We start from the raw sequence: 21886 nt of genomic DNA, 5'->3' as shown, positions 1-21886 counted from the left end.
CTCTCCTTCCATTTTTTAAGTGAACTTGTCTCAACTCATCCAATAAACTCTTGGGAAAAAGGACTGCACAGGTGTACACCTTATTCATTCAAGTTACTAATTTAATTAGTAAAGGACAATTTCCCAGCACTAAACTAGTTACACCGACTGTCTTTATATGATAATTAAAAGGACAATAAAACTGAATTATAAGAACATAGAGCCTCTGGCAATTAAAGCCTTGGACTATCGAAAATCCCTAGATAGAATGAAGGACAAGCAACTAGTCACCCATTTCTTTGTGGAAACAAGTACTATTTTAATAGTTGCAGGTAATAGTATCTGCTGATAAACCATTCTGAAAGACAAAACTAGCTCGACTTTTTCACGTACCTGAAAGCTTCTCTACTTTTCTCAGATAAATTGTAAGTAGCATACCAAAAAGTCATTAAGAGGTTAATTCTACCTGTCAGTCTTGCCTAGCATGTGTAGTTTATGCATGGTAACTCCTAACTAATAATCTTTAACTGTATGAAAATAATGATTTCTTGGCAAAATAAGAAATCGCAAGGGATTGCATGTTCAAAATCATGATTTATTGATGCATTTTTAATCATGTAGCTCCTTGCAAAGATACACTTCATAAATTATGGAACAAGTATAGTTCTTTCCACAGCTTTCACATTTTAGTCCTCAAGTCCAGGTCAGTATTTTGAAATGAGATGCTCCAAGGTAAATTATGCAAAATGGCTTTAAAAAACTACACTAAAAAGCTTCAGTTCTTTCAGAATCCAAGATACATATATAATAAGCGGCATTACAGTGTCTGCACTACACCCCCAAGCAATATATGCAGGAGAAGCAGCGTACAGTACCTGCACCAAACCTCAAGGTACACTTCATGATTAGCAATACACAGCACCTGAACATCTACAGCAGCCTCAAAATTTATCTTAGTACAACAAATGCTCAAAGGATTTACAGCATCTGTAGCAAGGTTAGATGAAGGACTTTAATGCATTACAATCACATTGAAGTGAGCCCTGTCCATTCAGACCTGGCCAGTGCACAAGCGGTACACACCAGCATTTCACCATTGCACTGTGACACTTCGCAAGCAGAGCCATGTCCCCTGCAAACTCATCCTACTGCACAAGAGAACAACTCACCACCCTTCATGCCCATCCTGTTGAGAGGACAGGCTGCACTGAACTTCTATCAAGATTAAATTACATGACCAACTGACATCACTGCACTGGTAGGGATGTACCTCTGTGGTTAAATTTTATACTTCGTGCTTGCTTGCTTTTGATTTGTTTTTTCTTAGGGTTGATGTTGACAAAATGCCAGATCTTAAAGGCAAACAAAATAAGTTTAATTTAAAGAAAACATTTATTTGAAGTTCTTTTAAGTCACACAGTTTAACAGATGTAGGACAACTTTCTCCCCTTCACATTTCAAGTCTTCACCAGAGACCACACACACTGTCCCACGGACAGTGAGCTTTTCCTATAACAATTCCTTTTGGACAAACTAGTGTCCAGACAGACAAAGACCCACATTTTAAGCAGTCTGATTTATAAAATCTGTTTAAAAAAAAAAATAAACAAACTTTGTTATCAAATTCTTGTCACAAAGTAAAGGTGTTTTAATACTCATAAGCTTGATCTCAAAACAAAACCCCAGCCATTCATAATCAAATAGAACATACTGCCTTCAAAAAACTCCCCAGAATTTTAAAATGTTCCAAATATATACACAGTTATAACTTCAGTGCTCATTAGCTACAACCTTTTTTTCATGCAAGAGTTGTGAGAGGAAAAGGTGTTTCTTAGAGCGGCTTTTCTGAAAATGCAGTAAAACTCTTCACTCGTGCAAAAAACAAAGGGGTGTACATTTTGTCAATGTCGAAAGCAGTAACAGCTGTCTCACCAGTCGATCTGTAAAGAGTATTGTAAAAGTTAAATTAGACACAAGTTGCTATTTAAGTCCCTCGATAACACAATCATGTTCCACAGTACAGTGTGTGCACCAAACTACAGCTGGAATGTGAGTATCTTTCATACTGCCTCATTCTGAAAGCATTTGAACGTTGGTCAAATCACACTATAGAGAACACACTTCTATTTTAATATCAAAGAAACCACTTTCCCCTTCCATTCTTATTATTAGCTCCAAGATTTGAAACAGCTCAGGATGTCAGCCAAGTCACCGTATTACTGAAGTAAAAAATCCCCTTTCATTTGTTTCACTTAAAACCCTGAATTCAGCATACAGAGTGACAACTAAAACTTTAAGAAGAAATTCAAGCATTTCTGAACATCAGAAATAAAAAGCGTATGTCCTCCTAGTTGTGTTTTATACTCACCTTTATTCTAGTTTCAAAAGGACACCACCATATTGAGAGCTACAGCAGAACCTGAGCATAAGGTTGCCACTTCTTCATAAATTAGGTATAAAAATACTTGTTTTTATAAAAGCAATTTGTTTATAGAAATTACCTATACGCCCAACCACCAGGAGTTTGCTTCCTAGATTTTATACACTTACAGCTCAATAGCTGAGCTATGTCCCTATAAAAAAAACTGAATACAGAGATTAAGAAGACGGGAAGACAAGGCCTAAATCCACCCTAAATGCCAACATCAACTATCTGGACAGCCAACTTGCCAGTAATTTAGAGTGTCGGGTGCTAGAACGGCAGCCATGGCTCTTTCTTGGTTAGTGATCAGAACTGCTGCTCACATGCCCATGTTTTTGCACTGCTGGATTATACAGTTTGTAAGCGTTACAGTTCTCACATGACGGGCATAGGCATTTCTAGCTTGCACATCCAGAGAGGAAAGGAAATTTACCTTAATGAATACATGTTTTCCACACCCTTTTACTAGCACTGCACAAAGTCATTTAACCCTGATTCAGTTCTGAAATCATTCAAACACTGTGCATATATCCTTTAATTGGCTAAAATAATGCAGTTCTACTACTTAGGATCCTTCCCATACCATTATAAAAAGTTACTAAAATCTGGGGACTTCTTAAAGTAAAAGTTCATTATGATATATCAAATCAAGACCAGTTACTGTTTTCAGGACATTTTATTAAAGCTTCATAAGTCTCACAGTCTTTACACCTTCTGTACTTAGTACTGGACAAATTAATGCCACCTGTGTTTCTATAGTTAGGTATCCTTCTTTGATCTTATTCTCCATTTACTTACTTGTAAGTTATGTGACAAGAATGATGTACCCAGACAAGTTTGTTGAACCTCTGGCGCCCACTGGAGCACAACTGCAGTCCTACATGAAAGCTGTGATCTGTTTCTTGCACAGGAACACGGCGGAAATACCTGTACTTGTGGTAGTCAATTGGTTTCTGCCCAAAGAGAAAAGAAGTTTTATGACCTACAAAGAACACATTGTGCAACTATTTATCCTGAGGACTAACTAACTGTGGGGACAGATTATTGAACTCTCATACTTAAAAGCAAGTACTGGTATTCCTTAAAAATACATCAATGTAGATGTTAATTATAGAATTTTTCACAGAAAGTAAGTTAAGCGTGGAGGCCACCACACAAACTATGCAAACTCACCCTAAAGTAATGTAACACCTTCAACTCTTCTCAAGTTTCTCTTGACCAACACTTTGTTAATCAGAAAATCTTGTGATCTAAATAAGTTGACCAAATCATTCAGAGTTCAATGAACGGATACTCCTTATTTAGTCTCATTAAATGCTCTGGAACATAATTGCACACAGTCAAAACTGATCTCAGAGAATGATCTCTTCATCCATCCCTTCTGTTTGTTAACAATGTTAACAAACTACCTCATAGCACCACACATGGCACTTAAGCCTAAGGGGAAGAACCACTGGTAAAATGCGAACCAGATATTTATCTGTCTCAATAAAAAATTACTACAGATTTGGGAAAAAAAGATAAATCACCATCTTATTTATATTTTATTTTTTAAACCATTTAAAAAATTAAATTCATTTTTTAATCCTCTGGTGCAATGCACATCTTCCAGTGCCTTAAAATACCCAGTCTGAGAAAAAACTTATAAGAAAGCCCACTCCTTAATCTATTTTTCCTCTATTCTATTTGCTACTTACCTCTTCCTTTTTCTTCATTATTACAGCAAATACTTTGGTTTGATTGTCGGTTTCCTGGGAAAGGCGATAATGGCCAAGCAAGATTGCATCCGTTCTGGAAGGTTGAAAGGAGGATAGTGTCAAGGACATAAAAATATTCTCTGTCTCAAAACAGTGACATACTTGCAAATTGTATTTGTAGAATATTTGTAGAAGAATTTGTAGAAGACCGCATGTTATAATCAAGGAAACTATTTTTTATTTCCATTTAGTAAAGTACCAGGCTCATTGATGATATGAAATGAAACAGTTTGTAAGGTTGCTTTTAATTTTCCCAGATAGGACAGTAAAGATAAGTTAGTCAGTTCTACCTAGCCTGCTGCTAAATATTTTCAGACTTCTGGCGAACAGCTCAAACCTGTTGTGAAATCACAAACAACTTTCTATGTTTTCAACAAGGTTGTGCAAACATCAAAAAGAAAACAAGCCATAATTTAGTCATATCCCACCAAAATCTTCACTTTCCTTCAAACACTCAAGGAAGTGTGAGAAGGCAGTCAAAACCAAAATAGTAACTTTAAAAGGATTCTAAAACCACCAAGCTAATAGCATGTATTCTTCCATCTACTTCCTTTCAAAGTTTAAAATCACATAACCTTCAAAGGAAATCTAATCACAATATCAGGACCTTAAAATGAAAGACATCTTTGCATAAGGACCAAATTTTTTGTAGTTCTCAGAAGAGAACTGTAAACATCTATAACACAATATAAATAACATTGTATTTTACTCTTGTTTTGCTAAGCCAGGATATGGAATTGGAGACAAATGTAAACAGAAATTGGCAGGTAAAAGAAACATGAAAACTGTAGGGTCAAATATTTTATTTCAATAACCTTGTATTTTTAGTCCGTAAGCGAGGAACAATAGATTGAGGATCTTCAGGAGTTGTCAGCATCATAACTTGACCATCTGGAAAGAATCTCAAATACCTGCAAAAATATAATTACACAGAACAAACCTGGAAAACATATCCTTTTTCTGTTGTGAGGTTTTTGTTAAATCACAGGATGTTTCCCAGAAGGATATAAAACTTAATAGGCAACAGGATTTGAAAACACATTTCTTCACGCATGATATAACAGAAAAATAGATCAGAAACCAAAAGAGAGTTTTGAAAATCAACTTATGAAGAGTTATGAAAGCGGACAGAAGTTCAAGAGTTTTGGCATCTCTAATCAAAGCAAGAGGGCCACCCTGGAATCAAAACTGACCTCCAGTAATTTTCTCCATTCCTAGTACCAATTGAAACAAATGTAACAAAACCTTAATTACAGTATCGGTACAGAATGGACAATGGACTTTCTCAGGTTTTGGGATCTGATCAGTTTTTACAGTACTTGGATATGGTGACAATGTTTGTGAGACCACAGAAATAGCCATTAGATTCAATGATTTCTATTAAGTTTCCAGCCTCAGAAGAGACAGCAAAACAGAACAACAAATGCTAAGAACAGCAAGATGAAGAACAGCAGAAAAACAGGCTGAGGAAACAAATGGCAAGGTATTTACAGCAAGTTGAGAAAGCCCAGCCTCTTGATTATTTAAAATTGGTTACAAATAAGTTAAAAGACACTTCTTGTATAATCACTTGTTTTCACAGAATCACAGAATGGTTTGGGTTGGAAGGGACCTTAAAGATCATCTAGTTCCAACCCCCCTGCCATGGGCAGGGACACCCTCCACTAGCCCAGGTTGCTCAAAGCCTCATCCAGCCTGGCCTTGAACCCCTCCAGGGATGGGGCATCTACAACTTCCCTGGGCAACCCGTTCCAGTGCCTCACCACCCTCACAGTGAAAAAATGCCTTCCTAATACCTAATCTAAATCTACCCTCTTTCAGCTTAAAACCCTTACCCCCTGTCCTATCGCTACACTCCCTGATCAAGAGTCAAGAGTCCCTCCCCATCTCTCCTGTAGCCCCCTTTAGGTACTGGGTGGCTGCTCTAAGGTCCCCCCAGAGCCTTCTCTTCTCCAGGCTGAACAACCCCAACTCTCTCAGCCTGTCCTCATAGGGGAGGTGCTCAAGCCCTCTGATCATCTTCGTGGCCCTCCTTGGGACTTGCTCCAACAGGTCCATGTCCTTCCTGTGCTGAGGACTCCAGAGCTGGATGCAGTACTCCAGGTGAGGTCTCATAAAGGCAGAGTAGAGGGGGAGAATCACCTCCCTTGACCTGCTATTCACACTTCTTTTGATGCAGCCCAGGACACGGTTCACTTTCTGGATTGCAAGTGCACACTGCCAGCTTATGTTAAGCATCAACCAACACCCCCAAGTCCTTCTCTTCAGGGCTGCTCTCAATCCACTCTCCTCCCAGCCTGTATTTGTGCTTGGGATTGCCCTGACCCATGTGCAGGATCTTGCACTTGGCCTTGTTGAACTTCATGAGGTTTGCACAGGCCCACCTCTCAAGCCTGTCAAGGTCTCTCTGGATGGCATCACTTCCCTCCAGCGTGTCCACCACACCTCACAGCTTGGTGTCATTGGCACACTTGCTGAGGGTGCACTCAGTCTCTGAGTCCACGCCTCTGACAAAGATGCTAAGCAACACTGGTCCCAGTACCAACCCCTGCAGAACACCACTTGTCACCGGTCTCCACTTGGACATCCAGCCATTGACCACAACTCTGAGTGCAACTACATAGCCCATTCCTTATCCACCAAGTGGTCCATCCATCAAATCCATGTCTCTCCAATTTAGAGGTCCAGCACAGCACTTCTCGTTGGCTCCTCTATCACTTGGAGAAGGAAGTAACCAACAACACATTCTAGGAACCTCCTGGCTTGCTTATGCCCTGCTGTGTTGCCCCTCCAAGAGATATCAGGGTCACTGAAGTCCCCCATGAGGACCAGGCTTTGTGAGTGTCAGGCTGCTCCTATCTGTCTGTAGAGGGCCTCATCCGCTTGGTCTTTCTGGTCAGATGGCCTGCAACAGACCCCCACTATAATGTCCCCTGTCCCTGCCCTCCCTTTAATCCTGGCCCATAAGCTCTTGATCAGCTCCTCATCCATCCCCAGGCAGCGCTCCGGGCACTCCAGCTGGTTATTGACACCAAGGAGGGCACCCCCTCCTCATCTCCCCTGCTGGTCCTTCCTGAAGAGCCTGTCTCCTTCCATTCCAACACTTCAGTCGTAGGAGCCATCCCACCATGTGATGCCAATAAGATCATAGCCCTGCATTTCCCTTTGCTGAAAGCAATTGTTATATCAGAAATGTAAATTAGAAGTGATTTGGGCAAAGAAATTTGTGGATGTGGCTACCGTATCCACATGAAGTGGTGTAACTGAGGATGAAATGTGTTTCTAAGCCCATCTCTAATTACCATAATAAATCCTATTTCTTAATTATCATAATAAATCCTATTTCTTAAGACCTATTCTCAAAAAATATACATAGCTTTACACGCTGTAGTAGTTCCATTGATTTTTACAGAATGATTAATGTTTGTGATATGAAGGGCTGGATTTAAAGAACTTAAGAGAGAGAAACATTTCACTCACTCATTGTACTACAGTTCTACCTGTAATATTCCACTTGGTGCCATGCTCTATAGAAACCATCAAGAGATTGTTCTCCTTGACGTATGTATTTTGTCTTGCTGATATATACACCTGCAGGAAAGGAAGATATACAAATAAAAATTAAGTACATAATATATTTAAAATAAAAAAGCAATAATCTATGATTTGTGAGAGTTTACTTTTGTTACTAAAATACATGAAAGTTTTTATTTTCATCCCTTACACGCTTCCCTTCTCTATATTTATAGATATGCTACGCACTCAAATGTCCAAACAAATTCAGATTAAGTCTAACAACGACATAAACATCACAACCACCGCTTCTGTCACAGTTACATGCAGTAAAAAAACCAAAACTATTTCCAGAAGCAGACCTTACCATCAAATCGAACACGAGGCCTTTCCAAAAACATTTCCCTCCAAGAGGCATATGGAACAAGTTTATTGCAGCTCCTGCCCCATATTTTCAAACACACTTGATGCCAGATTTCGGGATCTCTAGTAAAAATGAGGAAAAAAAGCAAACCCCATAACCCTCCTGCAAACCTTGTTTAGCTTTTACATATCAAAGTAACACACTCTATTATTTAGTTTGGATGCAACTGAAAGAAACTTTCTTCAACAACAATAGCTCGTAATTCAAAATCATTGACTAATTTACTTAATCCTGGAGCATTTGAAAGCCACTTCCTCCTCACAGTGAAATTCAAGAACACATTGCCATTTTCAGCCAAGTACAGAACAACAACATTGCAGCAGCCTGGCACTTCTCTGCATGGCCATATGAGGATGATGACACAACAGACACTGTGTCGGAGACCTCACAACTCTTGACTTGCAGACATGGTAGAGCAAGAAAGGCTTCCAGCAATATTTTTTATTATAGTGAAGTCATCTATCTAACATACCATTTACTGATGTATTCAAAAGCTGATTGGCACTGGGAGGACCGTAACATTAAAATTGCCACGTGAAGAAAAAGCAGGACATAGTCCTACATGTACAATTTAGCAGCCTAAAAGCTAAAAAAACCCCCAAAAACCCACAAAACAAAAAACCACAAAAAAACAAACCCTCTCACTTTTCCAACACTGACGATTTTCCTCTATGGAATTATTAGCCATCTCTACATACTGTTTACATATGCTTGAGCATAAAAAAAAAACCTCTTTTTTCTTCCTTAGAGCAGATAGAAGCTTCACTCTATATAACTTATCGACAATACCTGGCGCAAATGTAAAATCCTCGACAAACAAGAGACAATTGCTCTAATGATCTTAGGTCCAAGTCACTCGAAACCACCCACCGGAAAATGTACATTAGTACTTCCATAGGCAACACTGCAAAGAGAAAATAAATCCTTGTTAGATGGTAACCTGTAAATCAATAGGTTGTCTATAATTCCAGGTTTGACCATTACTGAAGTTATGACTTTCCATAAAAAATCCTACTTTTTCACACTGTAGCCAGATGCCAGGGAACAAAAAAATTATCCATAATTTTTAAAGTCACTACACATTAGAAAAAAGTCACATAACGAAAGAACAAAAATCAATACCTGAAAGTGCATTACGATAAGATGATAGGATAAAACATAGTTTTAGACTACAAATATCCACAACTGTAAGGTGTTAAACCAAGAATTCCACATATACACTGCACATCCACAGTGCCTGAAAGCAGTATTTTCTTCAAACTGACCTAGTGCATAACATTGCCTCAAAGCATACACTGCTTTTGCATGACGAGCTAAATAAGCTCAGGTCAGGTTCAGTATCGGATAGGAGGTCCTAAGAACAACCTATCCACTATGAAACTGGTATGATACCACTCTGTATTTTGTGGTACAGGTCTAGTGACTGAAAATGGTATCACACAGCATTGTTGTGTTGAAACATTTTTTCTGATGTAATACAAGATAATGACAGAATCCTCACCAAAGCACCACAAGATCACATCATAGTTTTTCTGGCATTAAAAGTTCAGTGAGAAAGTCCTAGGAAATTAAGCCAAAATTCTTTCTAATAACTTTCTGCCTCCCTAAGTTCTCTCGGTTGTTCTAGTTGGGTATAATCTTGTTTACTAATCTTATACCATCAGGAATTACACTTTATTTATTTGCAACTACTGCTGCTTTCCAGAGCCCATGGCTTGAACATCACATGCACTTAAGACTTGATGATTTTACTCGTGTACTGCTTTGAGACCAAATGAAGAAGCGGCACAAAGGTACATTAAATATTAACTAGCTGTAAATACTGTGGTAGAGACCATAATTTAATGGAATTATGACCTTTAGTGAAAAAACATGCTTCTTAAAAAAACCTGCATTGCTGCACTTCCACAAATACAACAAGACTGGTTTTGCTACAAAATTTGATGAAATCTAAGTTTCACATTTCAGAATACTTACATGACAAAAAGTACATACACCTCATTGGGCACCAGTTTCTGTATTCAACACACATCTCGTTTCATGAATCTGACTTAATTCTATGTTTTATTATTGAGAAGTCATAAATTTGCTACATCGCCTGTATTTGCAACCACTAATGTTCCAGTATAAACAGAACTTGTGCAGATTATTGCTGCAAGGTACAAAACAGTCTCTGGCAACTTATGAGCTCTTTCATATGCGAACTCTTAGTGCCTTGGAGAATGGGAGATAAAAAGGCTTAAAAAAATTTTACTAGTGCTAACAGGTATACATCTTCCATTCCGATAGTCACCAGTCAGCCAAAGCCTTTGATTATCTATTTTATCATCCATGTTTCTAAGTTTCTAGTAAACTAGTGATTGCTAGGACACTTTGCTTCAGATACTGGGCACATCCTGTAGGAAAAATACTATAGTATTTCTGGTGAAGAATGCTATCTTGGTCCTAAGCTTTACTTGTGTAAAAGGAGAAAAAAAACTACTATGAAAAATTGCTCCCATACTAGGGAGGGGAAGTTCATATATTCAGTATGTCAGTTACATAGCAGAGGTCTGACTCTGTCCTGTACTAAGTCTTAACCAGTATTCTAAGATTATGAATGTCAATTGTACTACTGTGATGACCAAGAGGGATCCTTTTCAGCCTAACAACTTCTGAAGCAGATATCATGATTTTAACAGTCTCCATTCTGCTATAAAAGACTCAGTAACACAGGACTGGCACGAAGGCAGAATATAAAACTAGAAAGAGACGAAGGTTGCTTCTCAAAAGAGATAATTTTATAGTAATGTCTACAACATCTTGACTGTACTGGCAAAAAAAGAAAAGATGCTTTCCCAAGTGTACAATGCCACAGTTGGTTGTTAAAATATTTTTTTTTAAAAAATCCCATTTTCTTTATGTTTTCACTTTATTTTCAATTTATTTTCCTTCCTTGAGCAGAACAGAGGAGATCAGGCCAAGATTTCCAAGAGCAACTGATAATTTGTGATGCAAAACAAACATCCTTTAGAGGCATCTGATTTTAAGACAGTTCATAGCTTATATATACTCTCTACAATTTGGATTTCATAAGGAAGTCTCAGAATGACTGTCCTAGAACTGAAGCCCTGAAAACCATTAACTTTCAAAAGCATTTCTAGCTATGTTATATAGTCTTGCTGAGCCTGAAAACATTTGTTGTAAAAATCTTATGCAGAATCAGCTAAAACCAGGAAATGCAAAGATGCATATTCTTCACAGAACAATTGTCTCTTAGACACTTCAGAATTGTAATAAGTATTTGCAAACCAAAACAAAAAAAACCCCACATTTCACTTTTTCAAACATTAACTGGAAGGAAAACTGGAATACACTTACTTCAGCAAGTCTGTTCCTGGAAGTTGCTACTTTTAAGTATGACGCTGATCCTGACAAATTCTACTTAGTAGTAGTAATACATGGAAAAGCTTGTGTGAAAAAGATTTGTTTAGCTAGCTGACAATCTTTTTTCCTTCACATCTAACTATAAAAGTAAATAGATACTATGTACATTTACTTAAAGGTGACTTTAGAATGAAGGAGATAAATGTTTTAATGGAGTGAAACAGCTCTATAAATTCTGCCTCTGAACTCTTACGGTGTATCTTAACTCATTACCTGAGATATGGGTCTGGCTGACATCAACCTCAGGCTGACAAAGTTTGACTGAAGACTCTTGAAGAGTTAACTGCTGCTGGAAGTCCGACAGGAGATCAGCCATTTTGTCATCCTCCTTGTTATCCTCAACACTAGAAAAGGGGAATGCCAACACTGCGATAATGGACAAAACATACCAACAGATATCCTTACCTGTGGCATCAATCCACTGTCAGCCTTCATTCAATATAGTTGTTTCCTGTATGTTTTTCAAGCAATCTCATTTCATCATACAATAAAACAACTACTGTAATCTTACCAGGTTCATTTAGATTTTGCTGGAATCCATCTGACAGTAACAACTTTTTTTTTTCTTTTAATTCCAATTCCAGTTTCTTTTTGGATTTGAGAGTTTGCTGTACACTGTTTTTAGTGAAGTCACTGAAGAATTGCTTGACTCCATGAAAAGACAAATATCATCTTTTACTTTGTCTAAGATAATTCGTATGCTAGAAATAAATTATCATTGACCTAAAGTTGTATTTTGTACTCCTTGTCACAATGTAAGATATTGAAAACAATTAAGGATTTTTGACTTGGTATACAAGCTAGCTAAGAGATCTTCCAGTTACTGTTTAATATTATTCAATTCTACTCTAAGCAAGCTTAATAGAATGAGCTGAGAATATAAGCAAGCAACTAATAGACCTACTGATTGGTTTTAAAGTATTATAGAGAAGACAACTGTTTTGGGCCTGTCATAACTAAGACTATAGTAGCAAGATGTTGCACTGAACATACCTTCCTTTATTTTGATTAATATGAAGGCCAATCCCAGGCCACAGTGTAAATTGGTTTTTCAAATGTATGTAATTGGGTAGTTCGTTTTTTCTCACCGAGGTTGTCTGAAACATCTACAACGGTAATTCAGAAAGCAAAAACACCACAACTAGAATCTCTTGAACAAACACACCTCTATGAATTTAAATCATAATAATTTAAACAATTAAGACTGCTGGCTGGTTTTCCCTCACTGTCACATAGTGCTGGGCACAACAGAGCAACATTTACAAAACTGAATGAAAATTCATAGAATCATAGAAAAACTTAGGCTGGAAAAGACCTTTAAGATCATTGAGTCTAACCATTAACCTAACCCTGCCAAATCTACCACTAAACCATGTCTCTAAGCACCACATCTACATATCTTTTAAATACCTCCAGGGAAGGTGACTCACCCACTCCCCTGGCCAGCCTGGTCCAATGCCTGACAACCCTTTGAGTACAGAATTTTTTTCTAATCTAAACCTCCCTTGGCACAACTTGAGGCCATCTTTGTTTGTCCTGTCACTTGTTACTTGTGAAAAAGAGACCAACACCCACCTTTTCTCCAGGCTAAACACCCCCAGCTCCCTCAGCCGCTCCTCATCAGACCTGTGCTCCAGACCCTTCACCAGCTTCGTTGCCCTTCTCTGGACCTGCTCCAGCACCTCAATGTCCTTCTTGTGAGGAGGGGCCCAAAACTGAACACAGGATTCAAGGTGCGGCCTCACCAGTGCCCAGTACAGGGGCACAATCCCTGCCCTAGTCCTGCTGGCCACACTATTGCTGATGCAGGCCAGGATGCCATTGCCCTTCTTGGCCACCTGGGCACACTGCTGGCTCATGTTCAGCCAGCTGTCGACCAGCACCCCTAGGTCCCTCTCTGCTTGAATTTAATTAGCTCCAAACAAGCCTTCTCTGAACTACAGTATAGAAAAGTCCTCCTTGGACTAATGCATCTGTAAACTTTCTATGAAGCAGTCTATTCAAATAAAGGTAGATGAGTTTTCCAAATGGTAAGAGACTTGGAACTGTATATCACAGTAGAATATTCATATGCTTTAGAAACAAAATTCAGGTTTTAGTACTCCTATGCACTTAATCAGTACATTTTCATACTTACCACCTCTTTACAACTCCATCACCATCTGGGGTCCGTGTATAGGTGATCTTAAACTCTATGTCAGGTACAAGCTGCATGGCTAGACGATAAAACTTGATGGCTGAAAATAAAGGTTTAATGTTCAAACACATCTGATGCCTATACCAGCTTATCAACACAAAGAATTTTTTCAGATAGACAGTTTCAGCCAAAAGCACTAAAAGGTGGAAAATACCTTTGCCTAGTACATCTTATTTAGTCTACACTGATTAGGTTTAAATTCAATACTGAAGAGAGGCACGCTAAGCACCTATTTTCAAAACTAAAAACTTCATGAACTCTTTCAAAATAAAGAGCTCCCTCAGATGTGCTTCAGCTTTTACAGATTCACGTTAACTACTACAAATTCAATTATGGAGTACAAAATTTTACATTAGAATATTACACAGACCTGTTTTTGTCTGTTGCCCCGCACTTACAAAGTTTTCTCAACAAGCTGCAAACATTTTACGCATTATATTCATAAGTGACCATGAGGAACGTGAAAGAAAATTTGAAAGATGATGCAGGTACCTTAAATCCCTGGTACAGTAGAGGCAGTCATTCAGACATACATTATAAAAGTGAGAAAGATCAACAAAATATTGTTGTAATTTTAAAAGTTCTACAACAAACACAAACCAAGTAAATTTTACTGTGCCAAAACCCTGGAAACTACAGAAGGCATAGAAGCAAGCCACTCAAAACACTGAGGGTGAGGAACCTGACTGGAGGAAAGCAGCCTTTTTGGAAAGCTATATAACAAATACAAGACCATGGGGCATGAAGGTAAAACTGACAGATCAGGTTTCTTTTAGCACGCAGAGAAAGCACTTCTGCCTTTAACACTCCAAAGATGCTACAAACACTGAGTAAACAAATATGCCCATGAAAATCACCCTGTGGGAATGAACTGTTATTTAAGCTGCAGAACATCTTTCTTCTGAGTTAATTCTGTGGATCCTTCTTAATTTAAGAGGACTCATTGTATGTACACTCAGTCTTCTTTAATATCAGTATTAAGATAATACATGTATTTATACGTCTCTTTGTATTGCCACATGGTGATACCAAGATCAGAGGGCAACTCTCCCCCAGTTTGGACCCTTAAAAACAAAACCCAAAGTAAAACATCTGTAAGTGTGGAGCTCAGAATTTGACACACTAATGAGTCTGAGAAGTCTGATTTTGGGGCAAGCAAGGGTTCCTATTCCCTTGAGTTCATATCAGGGTCGGTGACTGACAAGTAGTATCCTTTGACTGGTGAGGAAGAGGAATACCAGCAGCCAACTAAACAGAGATCAGTCTCAACTTTAGCATTTAATCTTGCAGTAAGGTGGGTACTGTACTTCAACATGAACAAGCTGCTGCACATAACTGTCTCACAAACATCAGGTATCAGCACATTTCAGAAGCAGGCTGAAATGCCACTTGGATTCTGGTGGCCTGGGACGGACGGGTCAGCAGATGAAAGTGTGGTCTGAAAATAGATGTCCCAACATGTGCTCAGTAATACATCTGTGTCTGGTGTAGGACTTTGTCTCTACGGTTTCGTATTGATGTACGCGTAGAAAGTGTAGGTTTGTTTCTTTAAGTCTCAGATAAAATTCAACTGAGAAAGAATGGATTCATACTCATGTAATCCAGATGCCTAGAACACCTTTGTGAATGCAATCCTGTTAGATGTTACTACTTCTCTGCTGCTATGTTTAACACAAAAGGAGTGCACTCAAGCAGACGAAGCTAGAGCTTTCATTTTATACACACAATGCTTAAATAGACTGCTTTCCTCACATATTTTTTTTTATTTACTTCGAAACTGTTGGCATGAAAGAACCGTCACAATCTACTGCACAATTTCCTAAATGGTAGATTATTTATCAGATTTGATTCTGACATCTTTTTTTACTGCACATTTAATTCTACACCAAAATACCTTAGCCTAAAGTAACTTTGCCCCATAAAAACGTAATAAATTTGAAACTGAACCAACTAAGTTTATTACCTACCAGGGACTCATATTTCTCTCAGGTCATTTGAGATCTGGAACAACCAGAAATCCCTGGCAAGGGAAGGAAAAGTCTCATGGTGGAGAAGAAATTCGGTATTCAACAGCTGGCTGAGTTCAGGAGCTTCCAGAGTACTCTCAGTTTTGTGTACCTTGACCTATTTTGCACCTGCACTTTAACCAAGGTGGCTAACACCTCTAGTGGATGAGCAGGATGGCACACACTTTCTGCGTTGCTTTTTTTTTTCATGGAAGAAATAGAAAACTGGTATCTCCACTATTGACCTACATGACTTTGAAGTTAGGATGGGCTTCTTACTCTACATATTCTGAAAACTAAGTATGAGGAAGAAAACTCTGAATTTCCATTTTTAGTAAGAGGGCAAGCAAGCTAAGCATCTTAAATATTTATGGCAAACTCATAAAATAAGACTATCATATTTAAACATTCACTTCAGGAACTCTTAAAGAAGTTATCCTAGCATGCCATGTTAAAAAAAAAAAAAAAACCAAAAAAAACCAACAACCAAAAAACCCAAGCAAAACCAAAAATCAAACCACCAAACAGCAAAACATTCCATGGGTTAAGTAGTTCTGTTCAAAGTGGAATGAAGAAAACTGTGAGCACAGGAAATACAGCATATTACCTTGATTAATTACTCTGCTTATTTTGTGTTACAGAGGTCATATAAAGAAGCATGCTAGATGAAGAAGCAATCCAGTGATATAAAAATACTGCAATTTTGTCTGAAAGCTGGAAATTCTTTCCTTGATCTCACTTTAGCTTCACCGCAACCTTAGAACCTTAGATATGGTCGTTCCTTCTATAGAAAGTTTGTTTGCTTATCCAAATAATTGAGCTCTTGAATTACTATTAGCCTGCAGTTTAAGTTCACTGCCATCATGCAGTCTTACACATAAATCAGTGTTAGATTCCTCTGCAGTAAGGATATTCATTGTAGACTTCCATATTACCTTCATAAAGGGCCCCATTTTGTTCTTCTTCCACTGCTTTTAGGAAAAGTTCTTTTGCCTGCAGAATAAATTACACAGAACACTTCTTAAATTCCTTATAAATACAAGTCACTCGACTTAAGAGTTATTTTTCATCTTACCTATAATACCCTATGAAGGAGATGAATAAAATAATTCAATAAATAGAGTGAGAAGACATATTCATGTGCTACAAGCCATAACTGAAATTCCCAATCAACAAACCATCCACGTTCCTGATGCTTGCCCCTTACCCACGATCTTTCAGAAAGCAGACTGGGAAGATGACACAAAGCCAAGCACAAAAACCAGAAAAATCGATGCAGCTTTATGGAGAGACATTTGTATGAAGACAACAGGTTAATCAGCTCTGGGGTTTTTTTATATTTAATTCAGCATTAGCTTTTAGGATAGTTATACTGCAATACTAACACACATTCAAAAAATCCCAAAATTATACATCTATTTTTTGTACCTTTTCCTCTTTTGCTATCTCCTGTTTTCCTCTGGCATCTACAGACTTTACTGCAGGTCCTCTTGAAGATGCTCTGCATGGCAGAGGTTCCAACCCACTAGAGCTCACACCTGGGGCAAGCTCAAACATCCACTGAGCTCTGAACATCTGGAGCTCTGCCTAAAAAAACCAATTAATCCTGATTTAGTACCACATATTCAGACAGTATATCTTCTGAGGAGAAATTATAAAGTACAAACACAAAAAAGAATTTCAAAATTATGCTTTACACTTCCAAGTCTTAAATAGTTTCAAGTGAGTTTAGGCACACAGAGTAGGCAACTGTTTTACAGTAAATTTTAAAAAAAGCACACAAGTACTTGTTCAATCTCTTTTGATAACGTAAGAGCTTTTATCTGGACTCTTCACCTCATAAGAAAAACAGATGTTTCAAGGTGTGGTTGTTAGTACTACGGTTATGACCTAAGACTCAATAGAAAGGTATCCTTCCTAGACATGGTTTTTGTTCTTGTTTATGCAGTTATCTTAAGTAAGAAGTCAATTAGCTCTTGAAACTAAAATTTAGAAAACCTAATTTTTTGTACACAAGCATACTAAGCTTTATGACAATCAAGGCTGTCATTTATAGAATATACAAATAAGACCTTAAGCTCCTTTCTCTTTTAAAAAGAAAGGACTGTGCTCTGTGAAACAAGTTGTAATTCCTGCCATGCATTTTTTTAGCATCTTTTAAGTTACACTTTACGTGTCTCTTGCAGTCATCATGACTTCTGGGTAGCAACTACACAGAAATCTAGTATCATAAGAGAACACACTTTTTTATTAGACTGCTTTTATCAACTTTCTGCTCCAGAAGAGAGTGACAACACACACTGGAATGTGATCGATACAGAAACTGCTGTCCGATTTCTACAGTATTTCAAAGAAATTCCAAATCTGACACAAACTTTCTTTTCACCTACACAGATAACTGAAGGCTGAATTTGACACTTGGAACAAAATGCAAAATGTATCTATCTCACTTTTGGAGGGGCAGATAGATGAAGCATTTGTTAGATGAACAAATGTGTGGTAACTGAATGAGTATAAGTAATGCAGCTTAAATGACAGCTGTACTACGTTTGTACAAAGCCACTAGCATGAGAGACATACCTGAAGATTTGCTTCACCGGATCTTTCATTGTCATCAGTTCTTACCAAATCAGAGTGACAATCTTCTTCAGCTTCTGCCTAGTAGAGAGCAGTCAGACATGATTATAGAGTCTGCATAAGTCCCTACAGCACATTCACAAAGCACAACTGGCATGTACACACATTAAAAAAAATTAAGCATACTCCCCTTTTTCCCATCCTACCCATCTACCCCACAAATCAATCTTAACTGAGGATAAAAAATAATCTTAAAATTACTGGTATTGTTTACACTTCCCTATTAACCCAGTGAAGTTGGGTTTTGCATTTCAGTCACATTAATCCAACACAGATTCGTTGTGTATCACTTGAAGGCTTACGTGCATCATCAGTACACTGTCATAGAACACCTGAATAAACACACTCAGTGTCTAAGTCAAAGCACAGAACCAAAGCTTCAGTATTAAACAGCAGGGTGCTTCATACAAGAAATTACAATCCAATCACTATCTTCTTGTTGTAAAGATAACCAGTTTAATATTTACAAAAGCACAAAAAGACTAGTGCTTTGAGTAACAATAAAACCTTTACAAAAATTAAGGAATAGGGGCAACCTCAAAAACTACAAAGTAAAAAGCTAGCAGGAGTGCTTGACAGCTGGTTTTCCTTACAGTACTGCTGTGAGTCAGGTTAAACAAATAAGACCTTAAAACTTAACAGGGCTCTACATAGGAGTTAGATAGTTTAAGAGCAAAACTTAAAAAGAGGCAAATAAACTCTCACTGTGAAATATACTGAGATTTATGGAAGCATCCCAGTTTTTCTACCATTCTGCACTGAAATTCACATCTACAGTTCTGCAAGCACACAATGCAAAGTTAGATGACAGGAAGGTAAATCTGCCATTCCCACTCCTTCCTATTGTAGATAGCGCTCAAAGACCTCAAATGATGTTCTGTCAGTGAGATTCTTCTGAGCCTGTGTTGAGAAATCTCTAGTTCCAGCACAAGCAAAGTGCAGAAATCAAAGCATTCTTGTATTCAGAAAATTTATAAATTTTTTATAGCATCTGGAAGTTCATGATCAAACTACAGAATACTGTCAAAACTGATGGGAAGGCAACATTTAATCTTTTAATCCTTGCTGGAGTCCAGCTGCAGCACTTGTCTCTGGTTCCCCAAACTACCATGAACGTACTGGTTTGTCATCTGTAAACACGTTCTCACTGATGTATCCAACAATTTATCTCTTACAGTTCATAATGCAGACAGTGTTGGTTGGTTAAAGTAAATAGATTTTGCATCTGTTTCTACACTCAGATTTTAAGGCTGTACATTTTTAATTTCTCAGTGGAGAAAACAGGTAAACCAGAACGCTCCAAAGCACCAGCAGCATTAAATTGGAATGAGGAGTAAATAACTTAGAAATGTCATGGGTTTTGATTCCAGAATTTGACTGCAGGCAGTTATGCCCTATGAGTTACAGCAGTCCTACCACCACATTATTTTAGCATCCAGGGATGACGTCTACACTGGCTAAACAGATAGCCTAGGTTCAAGCTAGCACTGAAATGGATGTCTGTAAGTGCATTATTACGGCATTGGTCTGACACAAATAAGGCCTACCTCTGCCTGTGCTGAGTGCAGGGCTTCTGGTTTGCAGCTCAATTATGTCCAGTCAGCTCTCCGTCTGCACAGAATAAGCCTGGTTTGATCTGCAAAATGCAGAAACTACTAATTTCTAAACTAAATCAACACACTATCTTCCTGTGCATAAAGGCACGCCCATTAAAACCTTTAACTCATTAAGTCTGTAAACAAACTAATGTAAGAGTAAGAGTTAAAATTATTTAGAAGGTTATGAAGCTGGTTGAAATTTACCTCATGTTCACAAACTTTTTGTTTCAATAATCTGTCCAAGAGCCCTGATTTTCCTCGTCTCTGTTCAACTGGCCTACTTCTTCATTTCTGAGTCACAGCCAGTCATGGTTCTGGACCAACTGCTTCCAAAAGCCATTCAATGCTCTTTAAAACTCAAACGTGCTCTCGATCCAAACAAAAAGTACACCACACTGTGAAGACCTAGTCCACAGCCTAAAAGCTGTCAAAAAAAATCACCAAGTTGCTTGCAACCAAAGTTTTCACTTTCCTCATTACCTCCTCTATACTGAGAGCGTCTGTGATCTGAAATCTCTCGTATCTAATGTTTGCCTTCTGGCAGCAGTGGCAGCGTAAGTCATCACCTCTCTACATTTACCACTAAAGCAATTCATTTGCAATGCTACTGCATGGCTAACTGGAAGTTAGCCATATTAACATCTACTAACAACTTTTCCACTACTTATTTGATCTGCTGGAACTCTGTAGTTTTGTTAGAACAAATGAATACACATGGGTATCAGTGAAGTTGAGATCTTCACTAGCACACACAGCTCATGAGACCACACCTAAAGCAGGCTGTCCTTGACGCAACTCTGACACTCCTTAAATAGCAGCTATAGTTTCTGAAGTTCAAAGAACATTGTATTGTAAGCACTACTTCATGGATACATCTAACCTGCTCCTCTTTATGCTGTTGGCCTTCCTCTTGCTACAAGTCAGCTGTCACAAGGAACAGAGACTTTATCCTGCTTGAAAGTGACACATCCTCAGCGTGTACTGATGAGCCCAAACATTCCACAAGAAAAGTGGCAGACAGTCAAGACACCAGAAGGTCAACATGTCAAAAGTCAACATTTGAATTAGACTGTGATCCATAAAAAGAAGTCAACTGATTTGTTTTCAAAGCTTTAGAAAACATTTGCCAAATGCAAAATAAGCTTTATCTGCTTACTTTTAACCATTTTGCAATCAATAATTGCATGCCGATTTCCTCAGAGCACAAGGATCACTTACTAAACTGTCTGCAAAATCCTTTAATAGTTCAGGTTTCAGCAAGACAAAGATCAGAAAGAGCTCAAAGTTGACTGTCACCAGCTCAACAGAACTGCACGTGAACCGTACAGAGCTAAGGGATAAGCAAGCATGACATAGTGAAACAGTGACTGACAGCTAACGTTCTTCTTAGTTTTATAGGAAAATTAAGAAGTTGCTCCATTTTTTCTGTTGATGTGGTAGAAGCAATACCACTTGTTCAAAAATAGTTTTAATCACAGTGGTATGGAGTTTAAAGAGCCCCTGAATTATATAAAAGGTTTAACTTTGAATGATTAAGTTCTCATCGTGGATACTTGAATCCGCATTGAGGTGCAGTCAGGAAAGCAATACTGAATCAAACAGTGTTTCTGATATGTTAAATCACAAACCCAAATAAGCAGCATGCCCTGCCCAGAGCCCTTGAAATGACCAAGTGGCTGTATGCCATCTGCTTTCCGAGGGAAGAGCAAGGTAGGGCACGCTCATCTGTCATGACACCGTGACTTCTTCAGGTGTTTCTACGGACAGTCCTGAACCAAGCAGCCCCACTCACCAGCCCACAGTCCCCTGCAGAAGGTGGCCCTGGCTCCTTGCGGCGCAGTGACCCTGCGCGGGCTCCCGGCCAGGATCCCGGCGCGCTCCCCACGGGCGTCCCCCCCGGCCGGGGCACACGGAAACGCTGCCCGGC

The 21886-nt window shown here is 38.4% G+C and overlaps 1 protein-coding gene across 2 annotated transcripts; it reads right to left on the bottom strand.

The window, feature by feature from the left end:
* Positions 1-558: 558 nt before the first annotated feature.
* Positions 559-18439, bottom strand: FBXO9 (F-box protein 9). Of its 2 annotated transcripts, XM_010081140.1 has the most exons (13): positions 18305-18439; positions 17153-17311; positions 16660-16717; positions 13659-13758; positions 11735-11865; positions 8885-8999; positions 8039-8157; positions 7659-7749; positions 4974-5069; positions 4099-4192; positions 3200-3354; positions 1771-1919; positions 1362-1565 (listed from the first exon to the last, which is right to left on the bottom strand). In XM_010081140.1, the coding sequence occupies exons 2-12, from the start codon at positions 17297-17299 to the stop codon at positions 1811-1813; spliced, it is 1215 nt and encodes a 404-aa protein (XP_010079442.1). In that variant the 5' UTR covers positions 17300-17311; positions 18305-18439; the 3' UTR covers positions 1362-1565; positions 1771-1810. The 2 variants fall into 2 exon arrangements, with proteins under 2 accessions (XP_010079441.1, XP_010079442.1); XM_010081139.1 differs by having other exon boundaries at positions 559-1919.
* Between the last annotated feature and the right edge of the window lie 3447 nt (positions 18440-21886).

Source organism: Pterocles gutturalis, unplaced genomic scaffold (assembly GCF_000699245.1).
Source record: "Pterocles gutturalis isolate BGI_N339 unplaced genomic scaffold, ASM69924v1 scaffold7949, whole genome shotgun sequence".
Lineage (NCBI taxonomy): Eukaryota > Metazoa > Chordata > Aves > Pterocliformes > Pteroclidae > Pterocles > Pterocles gutturalis.
This window is presented reverse-complemented; position numbering and strand designations above follow the sequence as displayed.